We start from the raw sequence: 25,356 nt of genomic DNA, 5'->3' as shown, positions 1-25,356 counted from the left end.
TTACATTCTGTCAGCTTTGGAAATTTAGATCGTGTTTCATTTCCTCTCTTTTTCTGCCCCGTGTTCGTTTTGTGTTTTGTCCCTCCAGTGTTTCCCAGTCAGTGGACTCTCCCCCAAGCGCTGTCCCCGTATGTCCAAGCCCTCAGAACCTCGCGCTTTCTCCTCCCTCGCCGTTTACATCCCAACACCCCAGCATCTAGACCACATCGGTTCAACTGGCAGAGTAGAGTAAGGACAACGTTTCCGTCTTTACGTTCGTCACGTCCTGAATTCTGTCCAGAATCTCGTCCTGAGATCAGCTCTCCATCTCACCACTTGGTGCTTTAAGGAATGTATTTAGTTCCACATTATTTGCAGAAAAAAAAAAAAAAAACCTTTCCGAGGGAACTTTTGAGGAAGGTTTTATGTTGTATGACTGAAGATGAAAACGTGTCGATACCAGGAATGCTGCAGCGCTGCCCAGTATCATCGGACTTGTTAATAGTTCATTTGCACCAGGGCACCTTGCATTTGTGAAATTGTGTCAGGATTTACATTCAGCAGTCACGTTCATGATAGTGTTTTAGTGAGCACAGTCTAGTTGTCATTTACACATAAAGATTGCCTGTGAGCATGCACAGAGACGTCAAGTTTTAGCTTCACTGGCTTTAGTTTTCACCAGGCTCCGAACGTGCTTTTCTTATTTCACCCACAGCATTGAGGTCTTCCAAAAAGTACTTTAAAAAAAAAAAGAAGATAATTAGGAAGATATCCTTCGATCAGTAGACACTTCAGGCCACAAATGTGTTCATGTGCCCTGTGTATGTTTTAAAAGGTCGTTTTTGTGCATTTTATTTATATATATATTATATATACTTTCAACAGCCTTTGGAATAACAGAATGTCAGCCTGCTCTAAAGCGCCTTCATTGTTTTTTTTTTCTGATACAGAGGAAGAACAATGGAAGCAATTTTCTCAAATATTGCCGTTTGTGTGTGTGTATAAAGCACGCCCAGAAAATTTTGCATCATATACCAGGTACACGTTTTAACTAGCATTTACAAGTAAAAAAAAAAATGTTGCCATGTTTATTTTCAGGCTGCATTCACGTTGCAAAAGCACCCGTATGACCCTAAGCTTGTCGTCGAGAAATGAACACAGTTGAAGCTACACAAGCCAATTGACTGTCAAATTGTATTACAGTTGTATAGATGATTCCCCCCCGCACAGTGTTAGACATTATTAATGTAAGTTTAAATTGCATTACACAAGTGGGATCATTTTTCCATGTTTTGGTAGGGGTATTGTAAAAATAAACAGATGTACAGTATTGCTGATGAGACTTTTTTGCTGACAAATGCACTAATGCTTTTCCAGAGCAGTCTGCGAGCAGGAGGAGGACTGTTACGGATCACGTGCATCATACACTGACTGACTAGAAAACGTCACTATTTGACCATGTTACATTTCAAACTAGCATCTCAGCAGCTAAATTCTGACCTAATCTTTCAACTGCAGCGTTTTTCACTTTGCAACGATAAGAAGGATCTTTCGTGAAAGATTTCTTTCAATGTTCTTGTCTTTCTCATTGTTTTAGCTTTATTGCTGGTACAATGAAATGCCTTGTAAAGTAATTCCAAAGACATTTGCACATATTGTCAAAGTCTTCAGCTGTACATGTTTAAATTAATACCAGTGGATCGAAGTTGAGTCTTGAAAAGGATTGTGCAATATAAATTTAAGTACATCGTGGAATAGGAAAAGACTCAATCATTCCCCTCCCCCATCACATTCTGTGGCTTCTCTCTTTCCTTTATTCTTTCCTAAATGAACATATTGATCATTTAAATGTAAATGTATTATTTATGTAAAGTCACAGATGGTCAGTTTTGTTTAGAAAGCATTTTTTCTATAACTTGGACAGTTGGTTTTTTTGAAGTACAGACATCACTTGAACAATATTTTTATTTGTACATTCTTGTCTTTTATTTCTCTCACTTAATTGGGAGGCTCACTATTCGCATCTTATGCCCTTTTTTTTTTTTAAGGATGAAGGACAAGTGTTAGTTACTGTTACAAAGCTGGAATGCGAGGCTGGGAGTTGGGTAAATTTTTGTAAGCACATGGAGCATTCTATAAAATGAGGAGGAAAAAAAACCCCCAAACAAACCAACAAAACACACAACTCTTGCCTCTTGCGTTGGAGATGTAAATATGTTGTAGTCACAACAAGCAGAAGAGGAAGATGTATTTTTATGAACTGTAATATAACGCAATGAGGTATATAAAGGTATATTCATTCCCTCTGAGCATATTCTGTACCTGGTAATGTCTCATTTCTAGTAGATACAAAATGCTGTTCACCTTAGAATTTGTATCTGACATTGTACATATCAATCAGGAAAATAAAGATACTGTATTTTTTTTTTTTTAAAGTTTCATTATACGTTGTGTCAAGACCCGATGAATAAAACTTCTACGGGAGCAGTCACATCCCTCTTTGACAATAAAAATATTTTTAAAAATATAATACAAAAGCAAAACTAGAGCACTTGAGAGTTTTACTCAGTGATCTGAACCACTCCATGGAAATATTTAAACACGTTCAAAGCCAGTCAGGACTTAAGCTAAACACATCTAGCAAATTCAGAAATACATCTGATTAGTATGTCGCTGTTTGCTTCTCCCGGTGTTCATAAACAAACCAAAGTTTATTAGCCTGAATGTCACATCTGTGGGTTTGCACTGGTCTTCTGGTACTTCACTAATAGTTCAGTAAATGTGTTTCACCGGGAAAGTAGTGGTAGGTCACTGGAGTTCATTATCAAGCTGGAGTCCAGACTCAGACACTCTGTGTGAGAAAACGAGAGAGAGAGAGAGTTATATTTTTCCATGGGACAATGAGCCTTAATAACATTGTGCATAAATGTTTTCATAGCCCAAACCAAACCTAAGATTCCTGCCAGACTGACAAAAGTTTCACTGATTTTCTTTGTATTCACACGCGTAGCTGATACATTATATGGCCAAAAGTTTGTGAACACCTCACGATCACAATCACACCCATCTGTGTTTTTTGAGCATGTCGTCCCACATTTATTCCCCGTTTCTTGTTATAATAACCTCCACTCTTCTGAGAAGGCTTTCCACTAAATGTTGAAACGTAGCTGTGTTCAGTTGTACTCATTCAGCCACAAGAGCTTTAGTGAGGTCAGGTACTGATGTCAGCTGAAGAGGCCTGGGCTGCAGTCGTGTTCCAGTTCATCCCAAAGCTTTTCGGTGGGGCTGAGGTTCGAGTTTGGTACAGGTCACTCGTGTTCTTCAACGCTGGCAAACCATGTCTAAATGGATCTCACATGCTGGAATGTTTAGTCCAAATTTGTAGCAGCACAGGGATGTCCGCAAGCGCTGACGACCGGCGGTTTTCTCCACCTACACGAACAGTCTGCACCGGGTACTCGATCCCAGGAAAAAACAAACTTGCCTTTCATATGTTCACGCGATTTATATCGTCTGCGCTGCCCATAATTTGCTGCAAATCCAATTATTTCACTATGAAATTATATTCGATTTGAGTCTAGCATGACCAGAAGCGACGCCATATTTGTTGATTGATTCTCGGCTGAGCCGGACCACGTGACCATGCGATAAAAATTTTAATAAGGTCGTGTGAATTCAAGTTTGACTTCCTCAATTTATTAGATTAGAAGGTATATGAGTAAGATAAGTAAGCTTAAAGAAAATAATTAGAAGATTCATCATTCTCTGTCTAAGAATTATTTTCATATCCAGAAGCTACCCGGAGTGCCCAAGTTCCCATAGAGATGTCTGGCCCCTTAGCTAAGGCTTTATACTTATAAAGTACAAGTGCAAATAATTGTGTGCAAATATTTATGCTGAAATTAAAACTATACAATTCATAATACTACAGCAGAAGCACATCAAGTACATTATACATGCACCAAATAAGCTCACCATGTAGTTATGTTACAGAGCCAGGCAGCGTACTACAGAGGGTGACTGAGAAAGCCAAGCATGCATGTACACACATCTGGAGGGAAATTTCATACATATTTTGCAAGTATTTTACAGGGAAATGGTGAGTAATTTATTAGCTAAGAATGCACCAGAGGCCACCAGAAGGCATGGAAATTTCAAATTTTTCTGGGAGGAGGGGGTATACCCCCCCAAACATTAGCGTGCCTTTGGCATGCCACGTTGTAGTCACTGCCACAAATTCCTTTTTTTTTTTTTAAACCTGGCTACTTCAGATTTTCTGGAGAACCCTGGCAGCAGTTTGAGGAAGAACCACATAGGTGTGATGGTCAGGTGTCCACATACTTTCAGCCATGTAGCATAGCAGTAACTCATACCAATTATACAGTATGAAGTCTAAAACAAGGCTGACACTGCCAAGTCTCCTTATATGTAATCTTACACATACTAACTGGATTTTTATGAATAACGTTTTTGTAAATTCTCCTGTGAATGATTTATTTGTTCATGTTCAGCTGGATAAATCAGGCCCAGTAGATGTTAAACTCAAAATACCTTTTGTTTCGTGTAGAAGTATATTCAATCAAAGCTTAACCATAACTCGTAAACATACAGTACCAGTCTGTATACTCCTACCCGTTCATAGGTTTTTCTGTATTTTGATTATTTTCTATATTGTAGAGCAATACTGAAGACATCAAAACTATGAAATAACACATGGAACATATATGGAATTATAATTGTAAAAAAAAAAAAAAAAAAAAGTGTTAAAATGAAATGCGTTTCATATTTTAGATTCTTCAAAGTAGCCACCGTTTACCTTGATGACGCTTTATACACTATTGGCGTTATCTTAACCAGCTTCATGAGGTCGTCACCTGGAACGCTTTTCAGTTAACAGGTGCCTCGTCAAAAGGTAATTAGTGCACGTTCTTACCTTCTTAATGCGTTTGAGATCAAACAGTAAACAGTAAATAGCCCTATTCCACAACTGTAATAATCCATATTATGTCAAGAACTGCTCAACTGAGTAAAGCGAAACGACATCCATCATTACTTTAAGATGTGAAGTGTTTTTACTTCATAAAAATAAAGAAAAAACATTGAATTAGAAAGTGTGTCCAAACTTTTTACTGGTACTGTTGGTCTTGTATATAAATAGCATACGCTACCGTTCAAAAGTTTGGGGTCACCCAGACAATTTTGTGTTTTCCATGAAAAGTCACACTTTTATTTACCACCATAAGTTGTAAAATGAATAGAAAATGTAGTCAAGACATTTTTCTGGCCATTTTGAGCATTTAATCAACCCCACAAATGTGATGCTCCAGAAACTCAATCTGCTCAAAGGAAGGTCAGTTTTATAGCTTCTCTAAAGAGCTAAAGGGTGGTTCTCCACTATAGTTGCAAATTGGTGTCACCTCACTTAACAAGTATTCTGAGACCAGGCCTTTAAATAAAATCAGGGTCTCTGTGTTCATATGCTTTCCTATTGATTATAAAAATTAATTGATATTAAATTTTATCCACTCAAATATAATAGTGTTGGTAGAATTTTTCATTGGAAGTACCCAAGGGGGTCCAAAATGCGTCTCATACATCCCAGAAGGAAAATAAACCCTTGCTGAAAAATATTTATTGGTGTTATTATTTTGTGTCACCCATTTAAATATGATCAATATTGTCCATGCAGCATGAAGAAAAGCACATTTTGAAAATATTTCCAATACTAGTCAGAAATTTTCCCGCCAAGAAATTGATTTTTGGTGTCCCAAGTAATTAAGTCAGTACACTAACAGTACTAACTACTAGAGACACCTGGGGAAAATGGACAGAACTATTCTAATGAGATGACTGCAGTGCATTGTGGGAATCCCACAAGTTCAAGGGAGGGAAACATTGAATTTCATATTGTGGTAGTTTTCCAGCATTGTTCAGGTTTGTATGGCAATTTTTAACAGAATTTATAATAGCAGTCAATAGACTAACACTTCTAGAATGATGTAGGCCCAGCTTTGTCATGAAAACATGTTTGTGCCATGAATGTGAGTTAGAAGACCTTTCAACTAGACTACAATGCACAGGCATCATATACACATCTGCACCCTGCTGACCAGATGATGAACTATTTGTCCATACACTAACAGTCCATACACCAACACCGGGGTCTGTTTGTGTACTGACTATTGTGTTAGTGTATTGACCAATTTGATAGGATGACAGTTTGATGTCTCTCGATCCCTTTTGTCAACCTACTAGTATATAGGCCTATACCTAGTACATGTATCCTACCAGGATATCTTTAAAGGTTTTCTGATTAGGCCTAGTCAATTTCTGAGAGTGTCTGTGTACTGACTTAAAAATTTGAATTTGCCCCTCCCCCCCCCGTACTCACCGTTTACAAACTGTTAATTTTACTTCCAGCTTCCCCTACTGTACTTACTACCTGGTTGAATGATTGATCTTTACTGTTCTGCTCAAATAATCAACTTCGTTGTCTTATTTTTGAACGTCAGTACACAAACATGCTGTCAGTACACAAATGCTGCACCCTTTTAATACATATATTTATTGTTCTATTGTGATAAATATACATTTTCAAATAGAATTATTTATAATAAGGCCCAGATTTGTAATTGGGGTCAATTACATTTTGATTTTGGTCAGAGATTATGGATTTATTAGGCATTTCAGAGACCTGTTTGTGTACTGACAGAGACAAGGGCAACCTTGACCTTGAAATGACCTTGACCTTTGCCATATCGAGCAATAAGAAGATACTTTGATAAAACTCCAAAATTGGCTACCAGAATTCTGCCTTATGAACTTATCAGTTTGCTCAAGGTCCATATCCCAATTTGCAACTATAGTGGAGAACCACCCTAAACTGTTTTCAGCTGTGCTAACATGATTGTACAAGGGTTTTCTAATCATCCATTAGCCTTCTGAGGCAATGAGCAAACACATTGTACCATTAGAACACTGGAGTGATAGTTGCTGGAAATGGGCCTCTATACACCTATGGAGATGCATACATGTCAACCTATACGGAATGTCCGTATTTTATACAGATTTGATTCAATAAACGTAGTATACGGGCGTATAAATAAAGTTATACGGATTCTTTAAAAAAAACTTCAATATTTATTTAGAGCTATAATCAATTCCCACGATGATAAAAGCGCGCATAACATTTACAAACGTACTGTACACCACAGACAGCCAGTAAAGAGTCTTATGAAATCGCGCGTTGTGGTAGCGAGACTTCGTTCCACTTTTGATCATGCGCACACCGCACTGCGAGAATCCCGCCAACCGTGAAGTCACAGACGCCGGCTTCTGCGTAGAATCATACGTCATCCTCGCCCAAGAATAAAGATGCCTCATTCATGTGCTGCGTTTAACTGTACCAATAGGTTTACCGTCCAAACGAGATCACATGGGATTACCTTTCACAGGTGAGACTGGAAAAATACTTTTCATTGTATTTGGTCATTATAACGTAATTTTACGAACAGATTTTCCTGACTTTGTGGCTAATATGAAGTCTCGCGCATAATAGCCGCTCGGTGAAACCTGTCTCCAAACAACGAAGTATTTCTTTCGTAACTACGCTGATAACACTTTGTGTTTTTGTCAAACATTGGAGCTTTGTATTCATTCTGAAGGTTTATTGTTATTAATATTGAATAAAAAGTAACTGGGATACATCATTGTTAATTATCATTCAAATTTTAGGTAAATTATTTTAATTTGCATCTTATACGGATTTTATAAGGGAAATACGGATTTTGGAGGTTGGTTATACAGGTTTGATTGACCAAAGGTTGACATGTATGGAGATATTGCACCAAAAACCAGACATTTAGTAGAATTTAGCTAGAATAGTCATTTACCACATTAGCAATGTATAGAGTGGATTTCTGATTAGTTTAAAGTGATCTTCATTGAAAAGAACAGTGCTTTTCTTTCAAAAATAAGGACATTTCAAAGTGACCCCAAACTTTTGAACGGTAGTGTACACACACAATGCATTACAACAGCACCATTTACGTTTACACAAAGCATGGAGATGATTTATTTAGTCTCTGCAATCAATCATTCACTTTTACACCGATCACAACTTTAAAAAAAGTGTATGTATGTAACGCCGCTAAACCCCACTTTTTTCCTTGTACAAAGCAACAATCATTATGTTGACTGACCGTGTGTTTTTGAACCGTAGCTGATCCAAAAGGCCATAAATGGATGGAAAAATCAGTACGATCAGCCGATTTTCACAGAATCTGCCGAGACTGAACTGGAAGATCCCAAAGGGGTGCGTGACGTCACACGTGTAACAATTCAGGTATCAATTTCGTTCATGTGCGCAGCAGTGGTTAGACCAGTCTCGATACGGAATCACGTTTTGGAGAGAATTCTGATAGTGATTGGGATTCTTATACAGTGGTGCTTGAAAGTTTGTGAACCCTTTAGAATTTTCTATATTTCTGCATAAATATGACCAAAAACATCATCAGATTTTCACACAAGTCCTAAAAGTAGATAAAGAGAACCCAGTTAAACAAATGAGACAAAAATATTATACTTGGTCATTTATTTATTGAGGAAAATGATCCAATATTACATATCTGTGAGTGGCAAAAGTATGTGAACTTTTGCTTTCAGTATCTGGTGTGACCCCCTTGTGCGGCAATAACTGCAACTAAACATTTCTGGTAACTGTTGATCAGTCCTGCACACTGGTTGGAGGAATTTTAGCCCATTCCTCCATACAGAACAGCTTCAATTCTGGAATGTTGGTGGGTTTCCTCACATGAACTGCTCACTTCAGGTCCTTCCACAACATTTCGATTGGATTAAGGTCAGGACTTTGACTTGGCCATTCCAAAACATTAACTTTATTCTTCTTTAACCATTCTTTGGTAGAACGACTTGTGTGCTTAGGGTCGTTGTCTTGCTGCATGACTAACTTTCTCTTGAGATTCAGTTCATGGACAGATGTCCTGACATTTTCCTTTAGAATTCGCTGGTATAATTCAGAATTCATTGTTCCAATCAATGATGGCAAGCTGTCTTGGCCCAGATGCAGCAAAACAGGCCCAAACCATGATACTACCACCACCATGTTTCACAGATGGGATAAGGTTCTTATGCTGGAATGCAGCGTTTTCCTTTCTCCAAACATAACGCTTCTCGTTTAAACCAAAAAGTTCTATTTTGGTCTCATCCATCCACAAAACATTTTTCAAGTAGCCTTCTGGCTTGTCCACGTGATCTTCAGCAAACTGCAGACAAGCAGCAATGTTCTTTTTGGAGAGTAGTGGCTTTCTCCTTGCAACCCTGCCATGCACACCATTGTTGTTCAGTGTTCTCCTGATGGTGGACTCATGAACATTAACATTAGCCAATGTGAGAGAGGCCTTCAGTTGCTTAGAAGTTACTCTGGGGTCCTTTGTGACCTCGCTGACTATTACACGCCTTGTTCTTGGAGTGATCTTTGTTGGTTGACCACTCCTGGGGAGGGTAACAATGGTCTTGAATTTCCTCCATTTGTACACAATCTGTCTGACTGTGGATTGGTGGAGTCCAAACTCTTTAGAGATGGTTTTGTAACCTTTTCCAGCCTGATGAGCATCAACAACACCTTTTCTGAGGTCCTCAGAAATCTCCTTTGTTCGTGCCATGATACACTTCCACAAACATGTGTTGTGAAGATCAGACTTTGATAGATCCCTGTTCTTTAAATAAAACAGGGTGCCCACTCACACCTGATTTGTCATCCCATTGATTGAAAACACCTGACTCTAATTTCACCTTCAAATTAACTGCTAATCCTAGAGGTTCACATACTTTTGCCACTCACAGATATGTAATATTGGATCATTTTCCTCAATAAATAAATGGCCAAGTATAATATTTTTGTCTCAGTTGTTTAACTAGGTTCTCTTTATCTACTTTTAGGACTTGTGTGAGAATCTGATGATGTTTTAGGTCATATTTATGCAGAAATATAGAAAATTCTAAAGAGTTCACAAACTTTCAAGCACCACTGTATGTCGGATGAAGGGGCAGATGATCATCAAGGATATTCCGGGGTAAATGGTTCTCTTTTTGAGCCCCCAAGACAAGAAACTGCCAGATCGCCCAGTTCATGACAGTCTTCCTCTGTAGCGCATGCGAGATGGAGAGATCGAGAGATGTGCAGAACGCAGTGGTTACCTTTCATCATGTTTTCCTGAACAAAACTAAAAACAAATCGAGTCTTGCAATATTGCAATCTGAGAGCATTTAACACGTTTCAGTTAATAATTAATGATGATTGCGCATGCATTTTTCTTCCTGTTAAAGTGCATCAGATACGACCAGATCGGATGTCGTGAGCGTGTAACTGTTGCTCATAATCCTGCGTCTGGTGCACTGCGTGTGTGAGAGAGAGAGAGATCATAGGGGAATCGACAAACTGTCCAATTGTCATTGATTAAATAAATGGGTTTCTTTTTGCTCCAATAATTCCCATGAGGTCGTTCTGGTGGTGATGAACACTTGATGAGTCAGATTTATTATTAGTAGGCGACACAAAATCTGCCCGCTTCGTTTGCACAAACCTCACCCACTGTTGCTTTAGATTAGTGTCATTTCTCGGAAATTCATGAACCGAATGTCCTGTTGTATATGAATTTGAACATCCAAACACAACGCAGCACTTTCCTAATGTTATTTTTGTAAGATTCCAACAACAATATCTAATTTCAGCGAGTAAACAAGCACGGAGTCAGATGAACTGAAATGACCCAGATAACCGGGGTTCCACGCGTGACGTCGTGCGAGATTAGCCCTGAGGCAAGGCTGCCTTTTTCCAGGATCCAGAAGCCGTGATTTATCGATAGTTTTGTGTTTGATAATAAAATAACAAATAATTAATATTTCCCCCTGCTTTACTAATGATATATATTCATTTTAAAGCATTACATACACTTTAATAAACATTCAATCATCAGAAAATTCTATCCATTCCATCGGACAGACATGGGGCTTAGACTTACCTTGATCGAAATTGTTTTTTTTGGTCGAACCCTCTCCTAATCCTTCCATATCCACCAAATCACTGTTGACATCCGAGTCGTTCAGGGCACTGAGTGTCACATCTGATGCAAAGGATCATTCAGTTAACTGCTGGTTTTATTGGTGAGGAATCAAGACACTTCATTTGAACCAATGTGCTTAAAACCGTTTGTACACTGATCACCTGAGGTTTTTGGCTTTTTATTTGTGTGTGACAAAGAAGCAACACGCTGCAATCCCGCTGTCACTACTTGTGAGGCTGGAGGCACGGATGCCGGAGGTGCTGCCATGGCAACGGTGCTTTTCTTCACAGTCTTTAGGGGTGGCTCTGACGGGAGTGGGACTCTGTTGTCCTCGTAGAGCTTCCTCTTTACTGTGGTCTTAATCTGGGCACTGCAAGAGCAATAGATTAAAAATCCATCATCAGTTAATCAGGAGGCATTTTTATGACGTCATGTGCTGATGTCAGGAACAAATCACAACCAGGCGTGCTGGAGTTAACGGCCCCAGCCCAAAGCTGATTCTTTTCCGAAGTGTTTTATTCCACAGCAATTTGCCAACACTTACATTTTTTTTTTAAATTTATGAAACGGCAACATATCTTACTTTTTAATCCATTTATAGTCATGCGGAACATTTGCTAAACATTGTTGCTTCACTAGCCTCTATTTTTTCTCTCTTGAAACTTAAGACAAAAAATTTTTTAAAAATCCAGTCTATCATGCTAGTGAGTAACCGTCCTGTAGATGTTCCTGTGTCTAGAAATTGAAGTTACAGCTTTCCCTCTGATTGATACAAATCAATGACACCGGAGACTCCTTTAATAAATGCTAAATAAACCTTTCCTTACAGAAAGCTCATCACCTTAAAGGAACAGTCCACCGTACTTCCATAATGAAATATGTTCTTCTCTGAATTGAGACGAGCTGCTCCGTACCTCTCCGAGCTTTGTGCGACCTCCCAGTCAGTCAGATGCGCTGTCACTCCTGTTAGCAATGTAGCTAGGCTCAGTATGGCCAATGGTATTTTTTGGGGCTGTAGTTAGATGCGACCAAACTCTTCCGCGTTTTTCCTGTTTACATAGGTTTATATGACCAGTGATATGAAACAAGTTCAGTTACACAAATTGAAATGTAGCGATTTTCTATGCTATGGAAAGTCCGCACTATAATGACAGGCGTACTAACACCTTCTGCGCGTTTCGACAGCGCATCGATACCTTCACTCCTGTTTTTTTTTTTCTCTCCCCCGCCCCCCCTAACTTCCATCAATACAACCAACATGACCACCAAGAGAAGTAGCCTGCACTCCTTGGAACACAGTCTAGTCAGGGGGGCGGGGGAGAGGGGGAAAACAGGAGTGAAGGTATCGATGCGCTGTCGAAGCGCGCAGAAGGTGTTAGTACGCCTGTCATTATAGTGCGGACTTTCCATAGCATAGAAAATCGCTACGTTTCAATTTGTGTAACTGAACTTTGTTTCATGTCACTGGTCATATAAACCTATGTAAACAGGAAAAACGTGGAAGAGTTTGGTCGCATCTAACTACAGCCCCAAAAAATACCATTGGCCATGCTGAGCCTAGCTACATTGCTAACAGGAGTGACAGCGCGTCTGACTGACTGGGAGGTCGCACAAAGCTCGGAGAGGTACGGATCAGCTCGTCTCAATTCAGAGAAGAACATATTTCATTATGGAAGTACGGTGGACTGTTCCTTTAACATACACGTTCTCGAATCTGTTGATATGGACGCCCATGTGGAAGTGGGAATTGAGTGCAGTGGTATAACAAGCGTGCGTATACACACACACACACAACCAATCGAAAGCTTGGACACACCTAATTCAATGCTTTTTTTTTAATTATTTTTATTAATTAAGTCATTTCATGTCAAAATAATGATGGATGTTGTTTCTCTTTACTTAGTTGAGCGGTTCTTGACATCATATGGATTACTACAGTTGTGAAATAGGCATATTTACTGTATTTATTATTTACTATTTAATCTCAAACACATTAAGAAGGCAAGAAAATTGCACTAATTAACTTTTGACGAGGCACACCGGTTAATTGAAAAGCATTCCAGTTACTACCCCATGAAGCTGCTTAAGATAATGCCAATAGTGTGTAAAGCGTCATCAAGGTAAATGGGGGCTACTTTGAAGAATCTAAAATATGAAACACACACACTAATTAATAAATAAATAAAATTTGTATTTTTAAATTTTTTTTTACCACATAATTCCATATGTGTTATTTCACAGTTCTGATGTCTTCAGTATTATTCTACAAGGTAGAAAATAATCAAAATACAGAAAAACTTACGAATGAGTAGGAGTGTACAAACTTTTGACTGGTCCTGTACATTCATATATTAAATCAACATGGCTGCAGACAGAACAGAATATGAGTGGGTTCAAACTTACACTGTGCGTTCTTTAATGACAGAGCTGATATTGTTCAGATCATCACCAAAGCGGCTCACAGCTGAACGCAGCATCTCAATTTCAGTCTCTGTCCATTTGGCGCTAGGCAGAAGTGTTGAAACAGGGGATAAGCAGCGATCCAAGTATTGCCCAGGAAAATACCTGCTAACAACCTTTCAGTGGACTGGCAGAATACCAGAAAGTGAAAGGAAAAGTCCACCCTGAAACATTAAGTGTGCTTATATTGAAATATCGGTGATGCATCTAACGACTCCGGATGTTCATTTGTTGGTCAGTGATGCATTTTCAATTTTTCTGTGAGAAGTTCGTGCTTGTTCGAGATGATGTTCTGACATCACAGGAGGATGTTGCTAGGGCATTTACAACATTTAATACAAGAAAATTTTGAAAAATTAATAGGAGAAAACCCAAGAGAACAAGCACTTCTTTTCTCACCATTTTTCTGAGACATGTTAATGTCACAATAAATCAATAGATTCATAGATCGAGGAGTAGTGGAGACAGCAGTTGTTGACCTCAAAGTCCCAGAATGCATTGTAGCTACAGGACACCTAGCTGTGTGAGCTTAGGGCAGAGACTCGGCTTGGCTACAGATTTACAAGATGATGCATGATGGTGGTATTAGCATGAAAGCTGAAGCTTTATAGCTGATGTGTTTGAAAAAAGTGTACAGCCGAGGACAGAGCTGGACAGACCCAAAGGATGAAAGCATTGCTGCATTGCTCTCCTTATGTGGAAATGAAGTAAGGGCTAAATCCTCCACCATTTGCAGGAAGTCAAATAGTGTGTAATGTAGGAAACTTAACCAAAGTGAAAACAGACCAACGTGTTGATGAAAGTTCATCAGAAGATTACATTCATTCATTCATTCTAAATATTGATATACAAAATGTTTCAGGTGGGATTTTCCCCTTTAGATAATTATTCATTGCAACTACCTAAACAAAAATGGATGTCTAATGCACCCCTGAACAAATTAATCTCAGCATGATGACTGCAGGTTGATTCTTTCAAATTAAAACGAGGAATCAGAGGAGGACAACATAATAATAATAATAATAATACTTAAAGTAAATATGTCAGTAAAAAAGTAGCATGAGAGAGCACTTTTCAGATTAAAAAAGAAAACATAATGAAGGCTACTGGGTTTTGGTGCAAAAAATTAAAAATAGGAAGGAAGTGTGACAGTCAAAGTCTCCAGAAGAGCCATGTCTGGTTCTGCAAGATGCTCAGTAAAACTTACCAGATAATTTCTCGATGAAACTGCACAAACTGGACCTGAAACTACCTTTTTTTTTTTTTTTTTTTTAAAGCAAAAGGTCGTCACACCAAATACTGACTTAGTTTCATTTATTATTGTTTACTGCTGGTTTAATTAAATTATTTTCAAAGGCATCTTTGCTCAACAGCATTTATTTGCATGTGCTGAAGACTTTTGCACAGTACAAGACAGCTACAAAGACAGACACAGATATATATAGAGACAGACGGCTACAAAGACAGACACAGATATATATAGAGACAGACGGCTACAAAGACAGACACAGATATATATAGAGACAGACGGCTACACAGACAGACACAGATATATATAGAGACAGACGGCTACAAAGACAGACACAGATATATATAGAGACAGACGGCTACAAAGACAGACACAGATATATATAGAGACAGACGGCTACACAGACAGACACAGATATATATAGAGACAGACGGCGGCACAGACAGACACAGATATATAGAGACAGACGGCGGCACAGACAGACACAGATATATATAGAGACAGACGGCTACAAAGACAGACACAGATATATATAGAGACAGACGGCTACAAAGACAGACACAGATATATATAGAGACAGACGGCTACACAGACAGACACAGATATATATAGAGACAGACGGCTACACAGACAGACACAGATATATATGGAGACAAACGGCGGCACAGACACAGATATACACGGAGTGCAGAATTATTAGGCAAGTTGTATTTTTGAGGATTAGTTTTATTATTGAACAACAACTATGTTCTCAATCAAACAAAAAGACTCATAAATATCAAAGCTGAATATGTATGGAAGTTAGAGTGGGGTGTTTTTAGTTTTGGCCATTTTAGGAGAATATGTATGTGTTCAGGTAACTTTCACTGTGCAGAATTATTAGGCAACTTAATAAAAACCAAATATGTAGCCATTTCACTTATTTATTTTCACCAGGTACACTGATATGACAACTCCAGATTTGCAAATAAACATATCTGACATTCAAACACAAAACAAAAACAAAATCAGTGACCAATATAGCCACCCTTCTTCATGAGGACGCTCAAAAGCCTTCCATCCATAGATTCTGTCAATTTCTTTATCTGTTCACGACCAACATTGTGTGCAGCAGCAACCACGGCCTCCCAGACGCTGTTCAGAGAGGTGTACTGTTTTCCCTCTTTGTAGACCTCACGTTTTATAATGGACCACAGGTTCTCTATGGGGTTTAGGTCAGGTGAACAAGGGGGCCATGTCATTTTTTTTTTCACCTTTCAGACCTTTACTGGCTAGCCACGCAGTGGAGTATTTGGACGCATGAGATGGAGCGTTATCCTGCATGAAAATCATGTTCTTCTTGAAAGATGCTGACTTTTTCCTATACCACTGCTTGAAGGTTTCTTCCAGGAACTGGCAGTAGGTCTGGGAGTTGAGTTTGAGTCCATCCTCAACTCGAAAAGGTCCAACAAGCTCGTCTTTGATGATACCAGCCCATAGCAGTACTCCACCTCCACCTTGCTGGCGTCCGAGTCGGAGTGGAGCTCTGTGCCCATTACTGATCCAGCCACAGGCCCATTCATCTGGCCCATCAAGAGTCACTCTCATCTCATCAGACCACAGCACCTTAGAAAAATCAGTCTTAAGATATTTCTTGGCCCAGTCTTGACGTTTTATCTTGTGTGCCTTACTCAGTGGTGGTCGTTTTTCAGCCTTCCTTACCTTGGCCATGTCCCTCAGTATTGCACACCTTGTACTCTTTGACACTCCAGGAATGTTGCAACTCTGGAATATGACAGAACTGGATGCTAATGGCTGCTTGTTAGCTTCACGCTTGATTTTCCGCAGATCATGTGCAGTTATTTTGCGCCTTTTTTTTCCCCACACGCTTCTTTCGACCCTGTTGACTATTTGCAATGAAACGCTTGATTGTTCGGTGATCACGTTTCAACATCTTCGCAATTTCAAGAGTGCTGCATCCGTCTGCAAGACATCTCACAATTTTATACTTTTCAAAGTCTGTCAGATCTCTCTTCTGACCCATTTTGCCAGAGGAAAAGAGGTTGCCTAATAATTACGCACACCTGATATAGGGTGTTGATGTCATTAGACCACACCCCCTCTCATTACACAGATGCACAGCACCTGATATACTTAATTGGTAGTAGGCTTTCAAGCCTAAACAGCTTGGAGTGGGACAACATGCATTAAAAGGATGTTGTGGTCAAAATACTCACTTGCCTAATAATTCTGCACTCAGTGTATATATAGAGACAGACAGACTCATATTTAGAGACAGCCGGCAGCACAGACAGACACAGATATATAGAGACAGCCGGCGGCACAGACAGACACAGATATATAGAGACAGACGGCGGCACAGACAGACACAGATATATAGAGACAGACGGCGGCACAGACAGACACAGATATATAGAGACAGACGGCGGCACAGACAGACACAGATATATAGAGACAGACGGCGGCACAGACAGACACAGATATATAGAGACAGACGGCGGCACAGACAGACACAGATATATAGAGACAGACGGCGGCACAGACAGACACAGATATATAGAGACAGACGGCGGCACAGACAGACACAGATATATAGAGACAGACGGCGGCACAGACAGACACAGATATATAGAGATAGACGGCTACACAGACAGACACAGATATACTAGTGCATCTCAAAAAAATTAGAATGCCATGAAAAAGTTCCTTTTTTTCCATAATTTAATTCAAAAAGGTAAACTTTCATATATTCCATATTCATTACATGTAAAGGGAAATATTTAAAGCCTTTTTTGTTTTAATTTTGATGATTATGGCTTATAGCTCATGAAAATCAGAAATCCAGTATCTCAAATTATTAGAATATTCCCTAAGATCAATCAAAAAAAGGATTTACAATACAGAAATGTCCAACTTCTGAAAAGTATATTCATTTATACACTCAATACTTGGTTGGGGCTCCTTTACCATGAATTACTGTATCAATGCGGTGTGGCATGGAGTTGATCAGTCTGTGGCACTGCTGAGGTGTTATTGAAGCCCAGGTTGCTTTAATAGTGGCCTTCAGCGTATCTGTATTTTTGGGTCGGGTGTTTCTCATCTTCCTCTTGACAATACCCCATAGATTCTCTATGGGGTTCAGGTCAGGCAAGTTGGCTGGCCAATCAAACACAGTAATATCATGGTCAGCAAACCATTTGGTAGTAGTTTTGGCACTGTGGGTAGGTGCTAAGTCCTGCTGGAAAAGGAAATCAGCATCTCCAAAAAGCTCGTCAGCAGATGGAAGCATGAAGTGCTCTAAAATCTCCTGGTAGATGGCTGTGTTGACTTTGGACTTGATAAAATACAGTGGACCAACACCAGCAGATGACATGGCACCCCAAATCATCAGACTGTGGAAACTTCACACTGGGCTTCAAACACCTTGGATTCTGTGCCTCTCCACTCTTCCTCCAGACTCTAGAACCGTGATTTCCAAATTAAATGCAAAATGTACTTTCATCTGAAAAGAGGACTTTGGACCACTGAGCAACAGTCCATTTCTTTCTCTCCTTAGCCCAGATAAGACACTTCTGACATTGTCTCTGGCTCAGGAGTAGCTTGATATTAGGAATGCCAAAGTTGTATCCCCTTTCTTGAAAATGTCCGTTCGTGATGGGTCTTGATACACTGACACCAGCCTCAGTCCACTCCTTGTGAAGCTCTCCCAAGTTCTTGAATCAACTTTTCTTGACAATCCTCTCAAGACTGCGGCCATCCCTGTTGCTTGTGCACCTTTTCCAGCCACCCTTTTCAGCAATGACCTTTTGTGGCTTACCCTCCTTGTGGAGGGCATCAGTGATCATCTTCTGGACAACAGTCAAGTCAGCAGTCTTCCCCATGATTGTGGTTGTGTGTACTGAACTAGACCGAGAGATACACTGTGTTCATACTGTTTTACTCAAACTCAAAATGAAATATTCTAATATTTTGAGATGGGTTTTTTTATGTTTTTGTACTGTATGCCATACTGATTAAAATTAAAATAGAAAAATGCTTGAAACATTTTAGTTTATGTGTAATGAGTCTATAATATATAACATTTTCACTTTCTTAAATAACTGATGGAAAATATTGAACTTTTTCACAATATTCAAATTTTTTGAGACAGACACAGATATATAGAGACAGACGGCTAGACACACAGACAGACAGATACAGAGACAGACGGCTAGACACACAGACAGACAGATACAGAGACAGACGGCTAGACACACAGACAGACAGATACAGAGACAGGCGGCTAGACACACAGACAGACAGATACAGAGACAGGCGGCTAGACACACAGACAGACAGATACAGAGACAGGCGGCTAGACACACAGACAGACAGATGACAGAGACAGGCGGCTAGACACACAGACAGACAGATACAGAGACAGGCGGCTAGACACACAGACAGACAGAGACAGGCGGCTAGACACACAGACAGACAGAGACAGGCGGCTAGACACACAGACAGACAGAGACAGCGGCTAGACACACAGACAGACAGAGACAGGCGGCTAGACACACAGACAGACAGAGACAGACGGCTAGACACACAGACAGACAGAGACAGACGGCTAGACACACAGACAGACAGAGACAGACGGCTAGACACACAGACAGACAGAGACAGGCGGCTAGACACACAGACAGACAGAGACAGACGGCTAGACACACAGACAGACAGAGACAGGACGGCTAGACACACAGACAGACAGAGACAGGCGGCTAGACACACAGACAGACAGAGACAGGCGGCTAGACACACAGACAGACAGAGACAGGCGGCTAGACACACAGACAGACAGAGACAGGCGGCTAGACACACAGACAGACAGAGACAGGCGGCTAGACACACAGACAGACAGAGACAGGCGGCTAGACACACAGACAGACAGAGACAGGCGGCTAGACACACAGACAGACAGAGACAGGCGGCTAGACACACAGACAGACAGAGACAGGCGGCTAGACACACAGACAGACAGAGACAGGCGGCTAGACACACAGACAGACAGAGACAGGCGGTAGACACACAGACAGACAGAGACAGGCGGCTAGACACACAGACAGACAGAGACAGGCGGCTAGACACACAGACAGACAGAGACAGGCGGCTAGACACACAGACAGACAGAGACAGGCGGCTAGACACACAGACAGACAGAGACAGGCGGCTAGACACACAGACAGACAGAGACAGGCGGCTAGACACACAGACAGACAGAGACAGGCGGCTAGACACACAGACAGACAGAGACAGGCGGCTAGACACACAGACAGACAGAGACAGGCGGCTAGACACACAGACAGACAGAGACAGGCGGCTAGACACACAGACAGACAGAGACAGGCGGCTAGACACACAGACAGACAGAGACAGGCGGCTAGACACACAGACAGACAGAGACAGGCGGCTAGACACACAGACAGACAGAGACAGGCGGCTAGACACACAGACAGACAGAGACAGGCGGCTAGACACACAGACAGACAGAGACAGGCGGCTAGACACACAGACAGACAGAGACAGGCGGCTAGACACACAGACAGACAGAGACAGGCGGCTAGACACACAGACAGACAGAGACAGGCGGCTAGACACACAGACAGACAGAGACAGGCGGCTAGACACACAGACAGACAGAGACAGGCGGCTAGACACACAGACAGACAGAGACAGGCGGCTAGACACACAGACAGACAGAGACAGGCGGCTAGACACACAGACAGACAGAGACAGGCGGCTAGACACACAGACAGACAGAGACAGGCGGCTAGACACACAGACAGACAGAGACAGGCGGCTAGACACACAGACAGACAGAGACAGGCGGCTAGACACACAGACAGACAGAGACAGGCGGCTAGACACACAGACAGACAGAGACAGGCGGCTAGACACACAGACAGACAGAGACAGGCGGCTAGACACACAGACAGACAGAGACAGGCGGCTAGACACACAGACAGACAGAGACAGGCGGCTAGACACACAGACAGACAGAGACAGGCGGCTAGACACACAGACAGACAGAGACAGGCGGCTAGACACACAGACAGACAGAGACAGGCGGCTAGACACACAGACAGACAGAGACAGGCGGCTAGACACACAGACAGACAGAGACAGGCGGCTAGACACACAGACAGACAGAGACAGGCGGCTAGACACACAGACAGACAGAGACAGGCGGCTAGACACACAGACAGACAGAGACAGGCGGCTAGACACACAGACAGACAGAGACAGGCGGCTAGACACACAGACAGACAGAGACAGGCGGCTAGACACACAGACAGACAGAGACAGGCGGCTAGACACACAGACAGACAGAGACAGGCGGCTAGACACACAGACAGACAGAGACAGGCGGCTAGACACACAGACAGACAGAGACAGGCGGCTAGACACACAGACAGACAGAGACAGGCGGCTAGACACACAGACAGACAGAGACAGGCGGCTAGACACACAGACAGACAGAGACAGGCGGCTAGACACACAGACAGACAGAGACAGGCGGCTAGACACACAGACAGACAGAGACAGGCGGCTAGACACACAGACAGACAGAGACAGGCGGCTAGACACACAGACAGACAGAGACAGGCGGCTAGACACACAGACAGACAGAGACAGGCGGCTAGACACACAGACAGACAGAGACAGGCGGCTAGACACACAGACAGACAGAGACAGGCGGCTAGACACACAGACAGACAGAGACAGGCGGCTAGACACACAGACAGACAGAGACAGGCGGCTAGACACACAGACAGACAGAGACAGGCGGCTAGACACACAGACAGACAGAGACAGGCGGCTAGACACACAGACAGACAGAGACAGGCGGCTAGACACACAGACAGACAGAGACAGGCGGCTAGACACACAGACAGACAGAGACAGGCGGCTAGACACACAGACAGACAGAGACAGGCGGCTAGACACACAGACAGACAGAGACAGGCGGCTAGACACACAGACAGACAGAGACAGGCGGCTAGACACACAGACAGACAGAGACAGGCGGCTAGACACACAGACAGACAGAGACAGGCGGCTAGACACACAGACAGACAGAGACAGGCGGCTAGACACACAGACAGACAGAGACAGGCGGCTAGACACACAGACAGACAGAGACAGGCGGCTAGACACACAGACAGACAGAGACAGGCGGCTAGACACACAGACAGACAGAGACAGGCGGCTAGACACACAGACAGACAGAGACAGGCGGCTAGACACACAGACAGACAGAGACAGGCGGCTAGACACACAGACAGACAGAGACAGGCGGCTAGACACACAGACAGACAGAGACAGGCGGCTAGACACACAGACAGACAGAGACAGGCGGCTAGACACACAGACAGACAGAGACAGGCGGCTAGACACACAGACAGACAGAGACAGGCGGCTAGACACACAGACAGACAGAGACAGGCGGCTAGACACACAGACAGACAGAGACAGGCGGCTAGACACACAGACAGACAGAGACAGGCGGCTAGACACACAGACAGACAGAGACAGGCGGCTAGACACACAGACAGACAGAGACAGGCGGCTAGACACACAGACAGACAGAGACAGGCGGCTAGACACACAGACAGACAGAGACAGGCGGCTAGACACACAGACAGACAGAGACAGGCGGCTAGACACACAGACAGACAGAGACAGGCGGCTAGACACACAGACAGACAGAGACAGGCGGCTAGACACACAGACAGACAGAGACAGGCGGCTAGACACACAGACAGACAGAGACAGGCGGCTAGACACACAGACAGACAGAGACAGGCGGCTAGACACACAGACAGACAGAGACAGGCGGCTAGACACACAGACAGACAGAGACAGGCGGCTAGACACACAGACAGACAGAGACAGGCGGCTAGACACACAGACAGACAGAGACAGGCGGCTAGACACACAGACAGACAGAGACAGGCGGCTAGACACACAGACAGACAGAGACAGGCGGCTAGACACACAGACAGACAGAGACAGGCGGCTAGACACACAGACAGACAGAGACAGGCGGCTAGACACACAGACAGACAGAGACAGGCGGCTAGACACACAGACAGACAGAGACAGGCGGCTAGACACACAGACAGACAGAGACAGGCGGCTAGACACACAGACAGACAGAGACAGGCGGCTAGACACACAGACAGACAGAGACAGGCGGCTAGACACACAGACAGACAGAGACAGGCGGCTAGACACACAGACAGACAGAGACAGGCGGCTAGACACACAGACAGACAGAGACAGGCGGCTAGACACACAGACAGACAGAGACAGGCGGCTAGACACACAGACAGACAGAGACAGGCGGCTAGACACACAGACAGACAGAGACAGGCGGCTAGACACACAGACAGACAGAGACAGGCGGCTAGACACACAGACAGACAGAGACAGGCGGCTAGACACACAGACAGACAGAGACAGGCGGCTAGACACACAGACAGACAGAGACAGGCGGCTAGACACACAGACAGACAGAGACAGGCGGCTAGACACACAGACAGACAGAGACAGGCGGCTAGACACACAGACAGACAGAGACAGGCGGCTAGACACACAGACAGACAGAGACAGGCGGCTAGACACACAGACAGACAGAGACAGGCGGCTAGACACACAGACAGACAGAGACAGGCGGCTAGACACACAGACAGACAGAGACAGGCGGCTAGACACACAGACAGACAGAGACAGGCGGCTAGACACACAGACAGACAGAGACAGGCGGCTAGACACACAGACAGACAGAGACAGGCGGCTAGACACACAGACAGACAGAGACAGGCGGCTAGACACACAGACAGACAGAGACAGGCGGCTAGACACACAGACAGACAGAGACAGGCGGCTAGACACACAGACAGACAGAGACAGGCGGCTAGACACACAGACAGACAGAGACAGGCGGCTAGACACACAGACAGACAGAGACAGGCGGCTAGACACACAGACAGACAGAGACAGGCGGCTAGACACACAGACAGACAGAGACAGGCGGCTAGACACACAGACAGACAGAGACAGGCGGCTAGACACACAGACAGACAGAGACAGGCGGCTAGACACACAGACAGACAGAGACAGGCGGCTAGACACACAGACAGACAGAGACAGGCGGCTAGACACACAGACAGACAGAGACAGGCGGCTAGACACACAGACAGACAGAGACAGGCGGCTAGACACACAGACAGACAGAGACAGGCGGCTAGACACACAGACAGACAGAGACAGGCGGCTAGACACACAGACAGACAGAGACAGGCGGCTAGACACACAGACAGACAGAGACAGGCGGCTAGACACACAGACAGACAGGCGGCTAGACACACAGACAGACAGAGACAGGCGGCTAGACACACAGACAGACAGACGGCTAGACACACAGACATACAGACGGCTAGACACACAGACATACAGAGACAGACGGCTAGACACACAGACATACAGAGACAGGCGGCTAGACACACAGACAGACAGAGACAGGCGGCTAGACACACAGACAGACAGAGACAGGCGGCTAGACACACAGACAGACAGAGACAGGCGGCTAGACACACAGACAGACAGAGACAGGCGGCTAGACACACAGACAGACAGAGACAGGCGGCTAGACACACAGACAGACAGGCGGCTAGACACACAGACAGACAGAGACAGGCGGCTAGACACACAGACAGACAGACGGCTAGACACACAGACATACAGACGGCTAGACACACAGACATACAGAGACAGACGGCTAGACACACAGACATACAGAGACAGACGGCTAGACACACAGACATAGAGACAGACAGACAGATATAGAGACAGACGGCTACACAGACAGACAGACATAGAGACAGACGGCTACACACACAGACAGACATAGAGACAGACGGCTACACACACAGACAGACAGACATAGAGACAGACGGCTACACACACAGACAGACAGATATAGAGACAGACGGCTACACACACAGACAGATATAGAGACAGACACAGATATATAGAGACAGACGGCTACACAGAAACAAAACACAGATATAGACAGCTCCATATACAGACAGACGTGAAGAATTGCCTCTTACCCTGCAGGAGATGAATCGGCTACAGGATGCAGTTGCATGGTCAGTTCACCTAATTTAGTGAAGGCAGCGCCAGCCGCCGAGAAGATTTCACCCACCTATTTACAGCACATACAGGGTTTTTAATCTCAATTACAACTTATATCCGCCATTTATAACAAACAGGTTCACGGTCTCACCTTTGCTGAAGACGAAGTCATTCTAACAAAGTTTACTAACACAATAACAGTTAACTAGCTACCTAACCTTACTGCTGCTGTACTTCTCCAGCTCACTAACTACATCCAGTTACTTACTAACCAGAGTAAAGTGTAATTATTACGCACTTTTTTCTTTTAAAATGAGTGAACTGTGACAGTCATAACACTAAAATGTTATTTTCTCTACTCTGCTAGCACAGTTGCTAAAGCTACAATCCCACAATGCACCAGTG

General features: G+C 43.1%; 2 protein-coding genes across 2 annotated transcripts in view; one reads left to right on the top strand and one right to left on the bottom strand.

The window, feature by feature from the left end:
- The window catches only part of LOC132873293 (P2R1A-PPP2R2A-interacting phosphatase regulator 1), a 29,580-nt gene extending 27,292 nt beyond the window's left edge, over positions 1-2,288 (top strand). Inside the window, exon 9 of the mRNA XM_060908685.1 lies at positions 89-2,288. Within this exon, the coding sequence (XP_060764668.1) occupies positions 89-200 (112 nt within the window). The 3' untranslated portion in view covers positions 201-2,288. The remainder of the gene's footprint in view (positions 1-88) is intronic.
- c25h17orf49 (chromosome 25 C17orf49 homolog) lies at positions 1,941-25,348 on the bottom strand. The gene is made up of 6 exons (XM_060908686.1): positions 25,103-25,348; positions 24,927-25,021; positions 13,467-13,568; positions 11,225-11,433; positions 11,022-11,123; positions 1,941-2,830 (listed from the first exon to the last, which is right to left on the bottom strand). Exons 1-6 carry the CDS (start codon positions 25,121-25,123, stop codon positions 2,766-2,768), a joined length of 594 nt encoding a protein of 197 aa, XP_060764669.1. The 5' UTR covers positions 25,124-25,348; the 3' UTR covers positions 1,941-2,765.
- Between the last annotated feature and the right edge of the window lie 8 nt (positions 25,349-25,356).

Source organism: Neoarius graeffei, chromosome 25 (genome assembly GCF_027579695.1).
Source record: "Neoarius graeffei isolate fNeoGra1 chromosome 25, fNeoGra1.pri, whole genome shotgun sequence".
Taxonomy (NCBI): Eukaryota; Metazoa; Chordata; class Actinopteri; order Siluriformes; family Ariidae; genus Neoarius; species Neoarius graeffei.
Note: the sequence above shows the minus strand (reverse complement) of the source record. Positions and strands in the feature narration are given on the sequence as shown.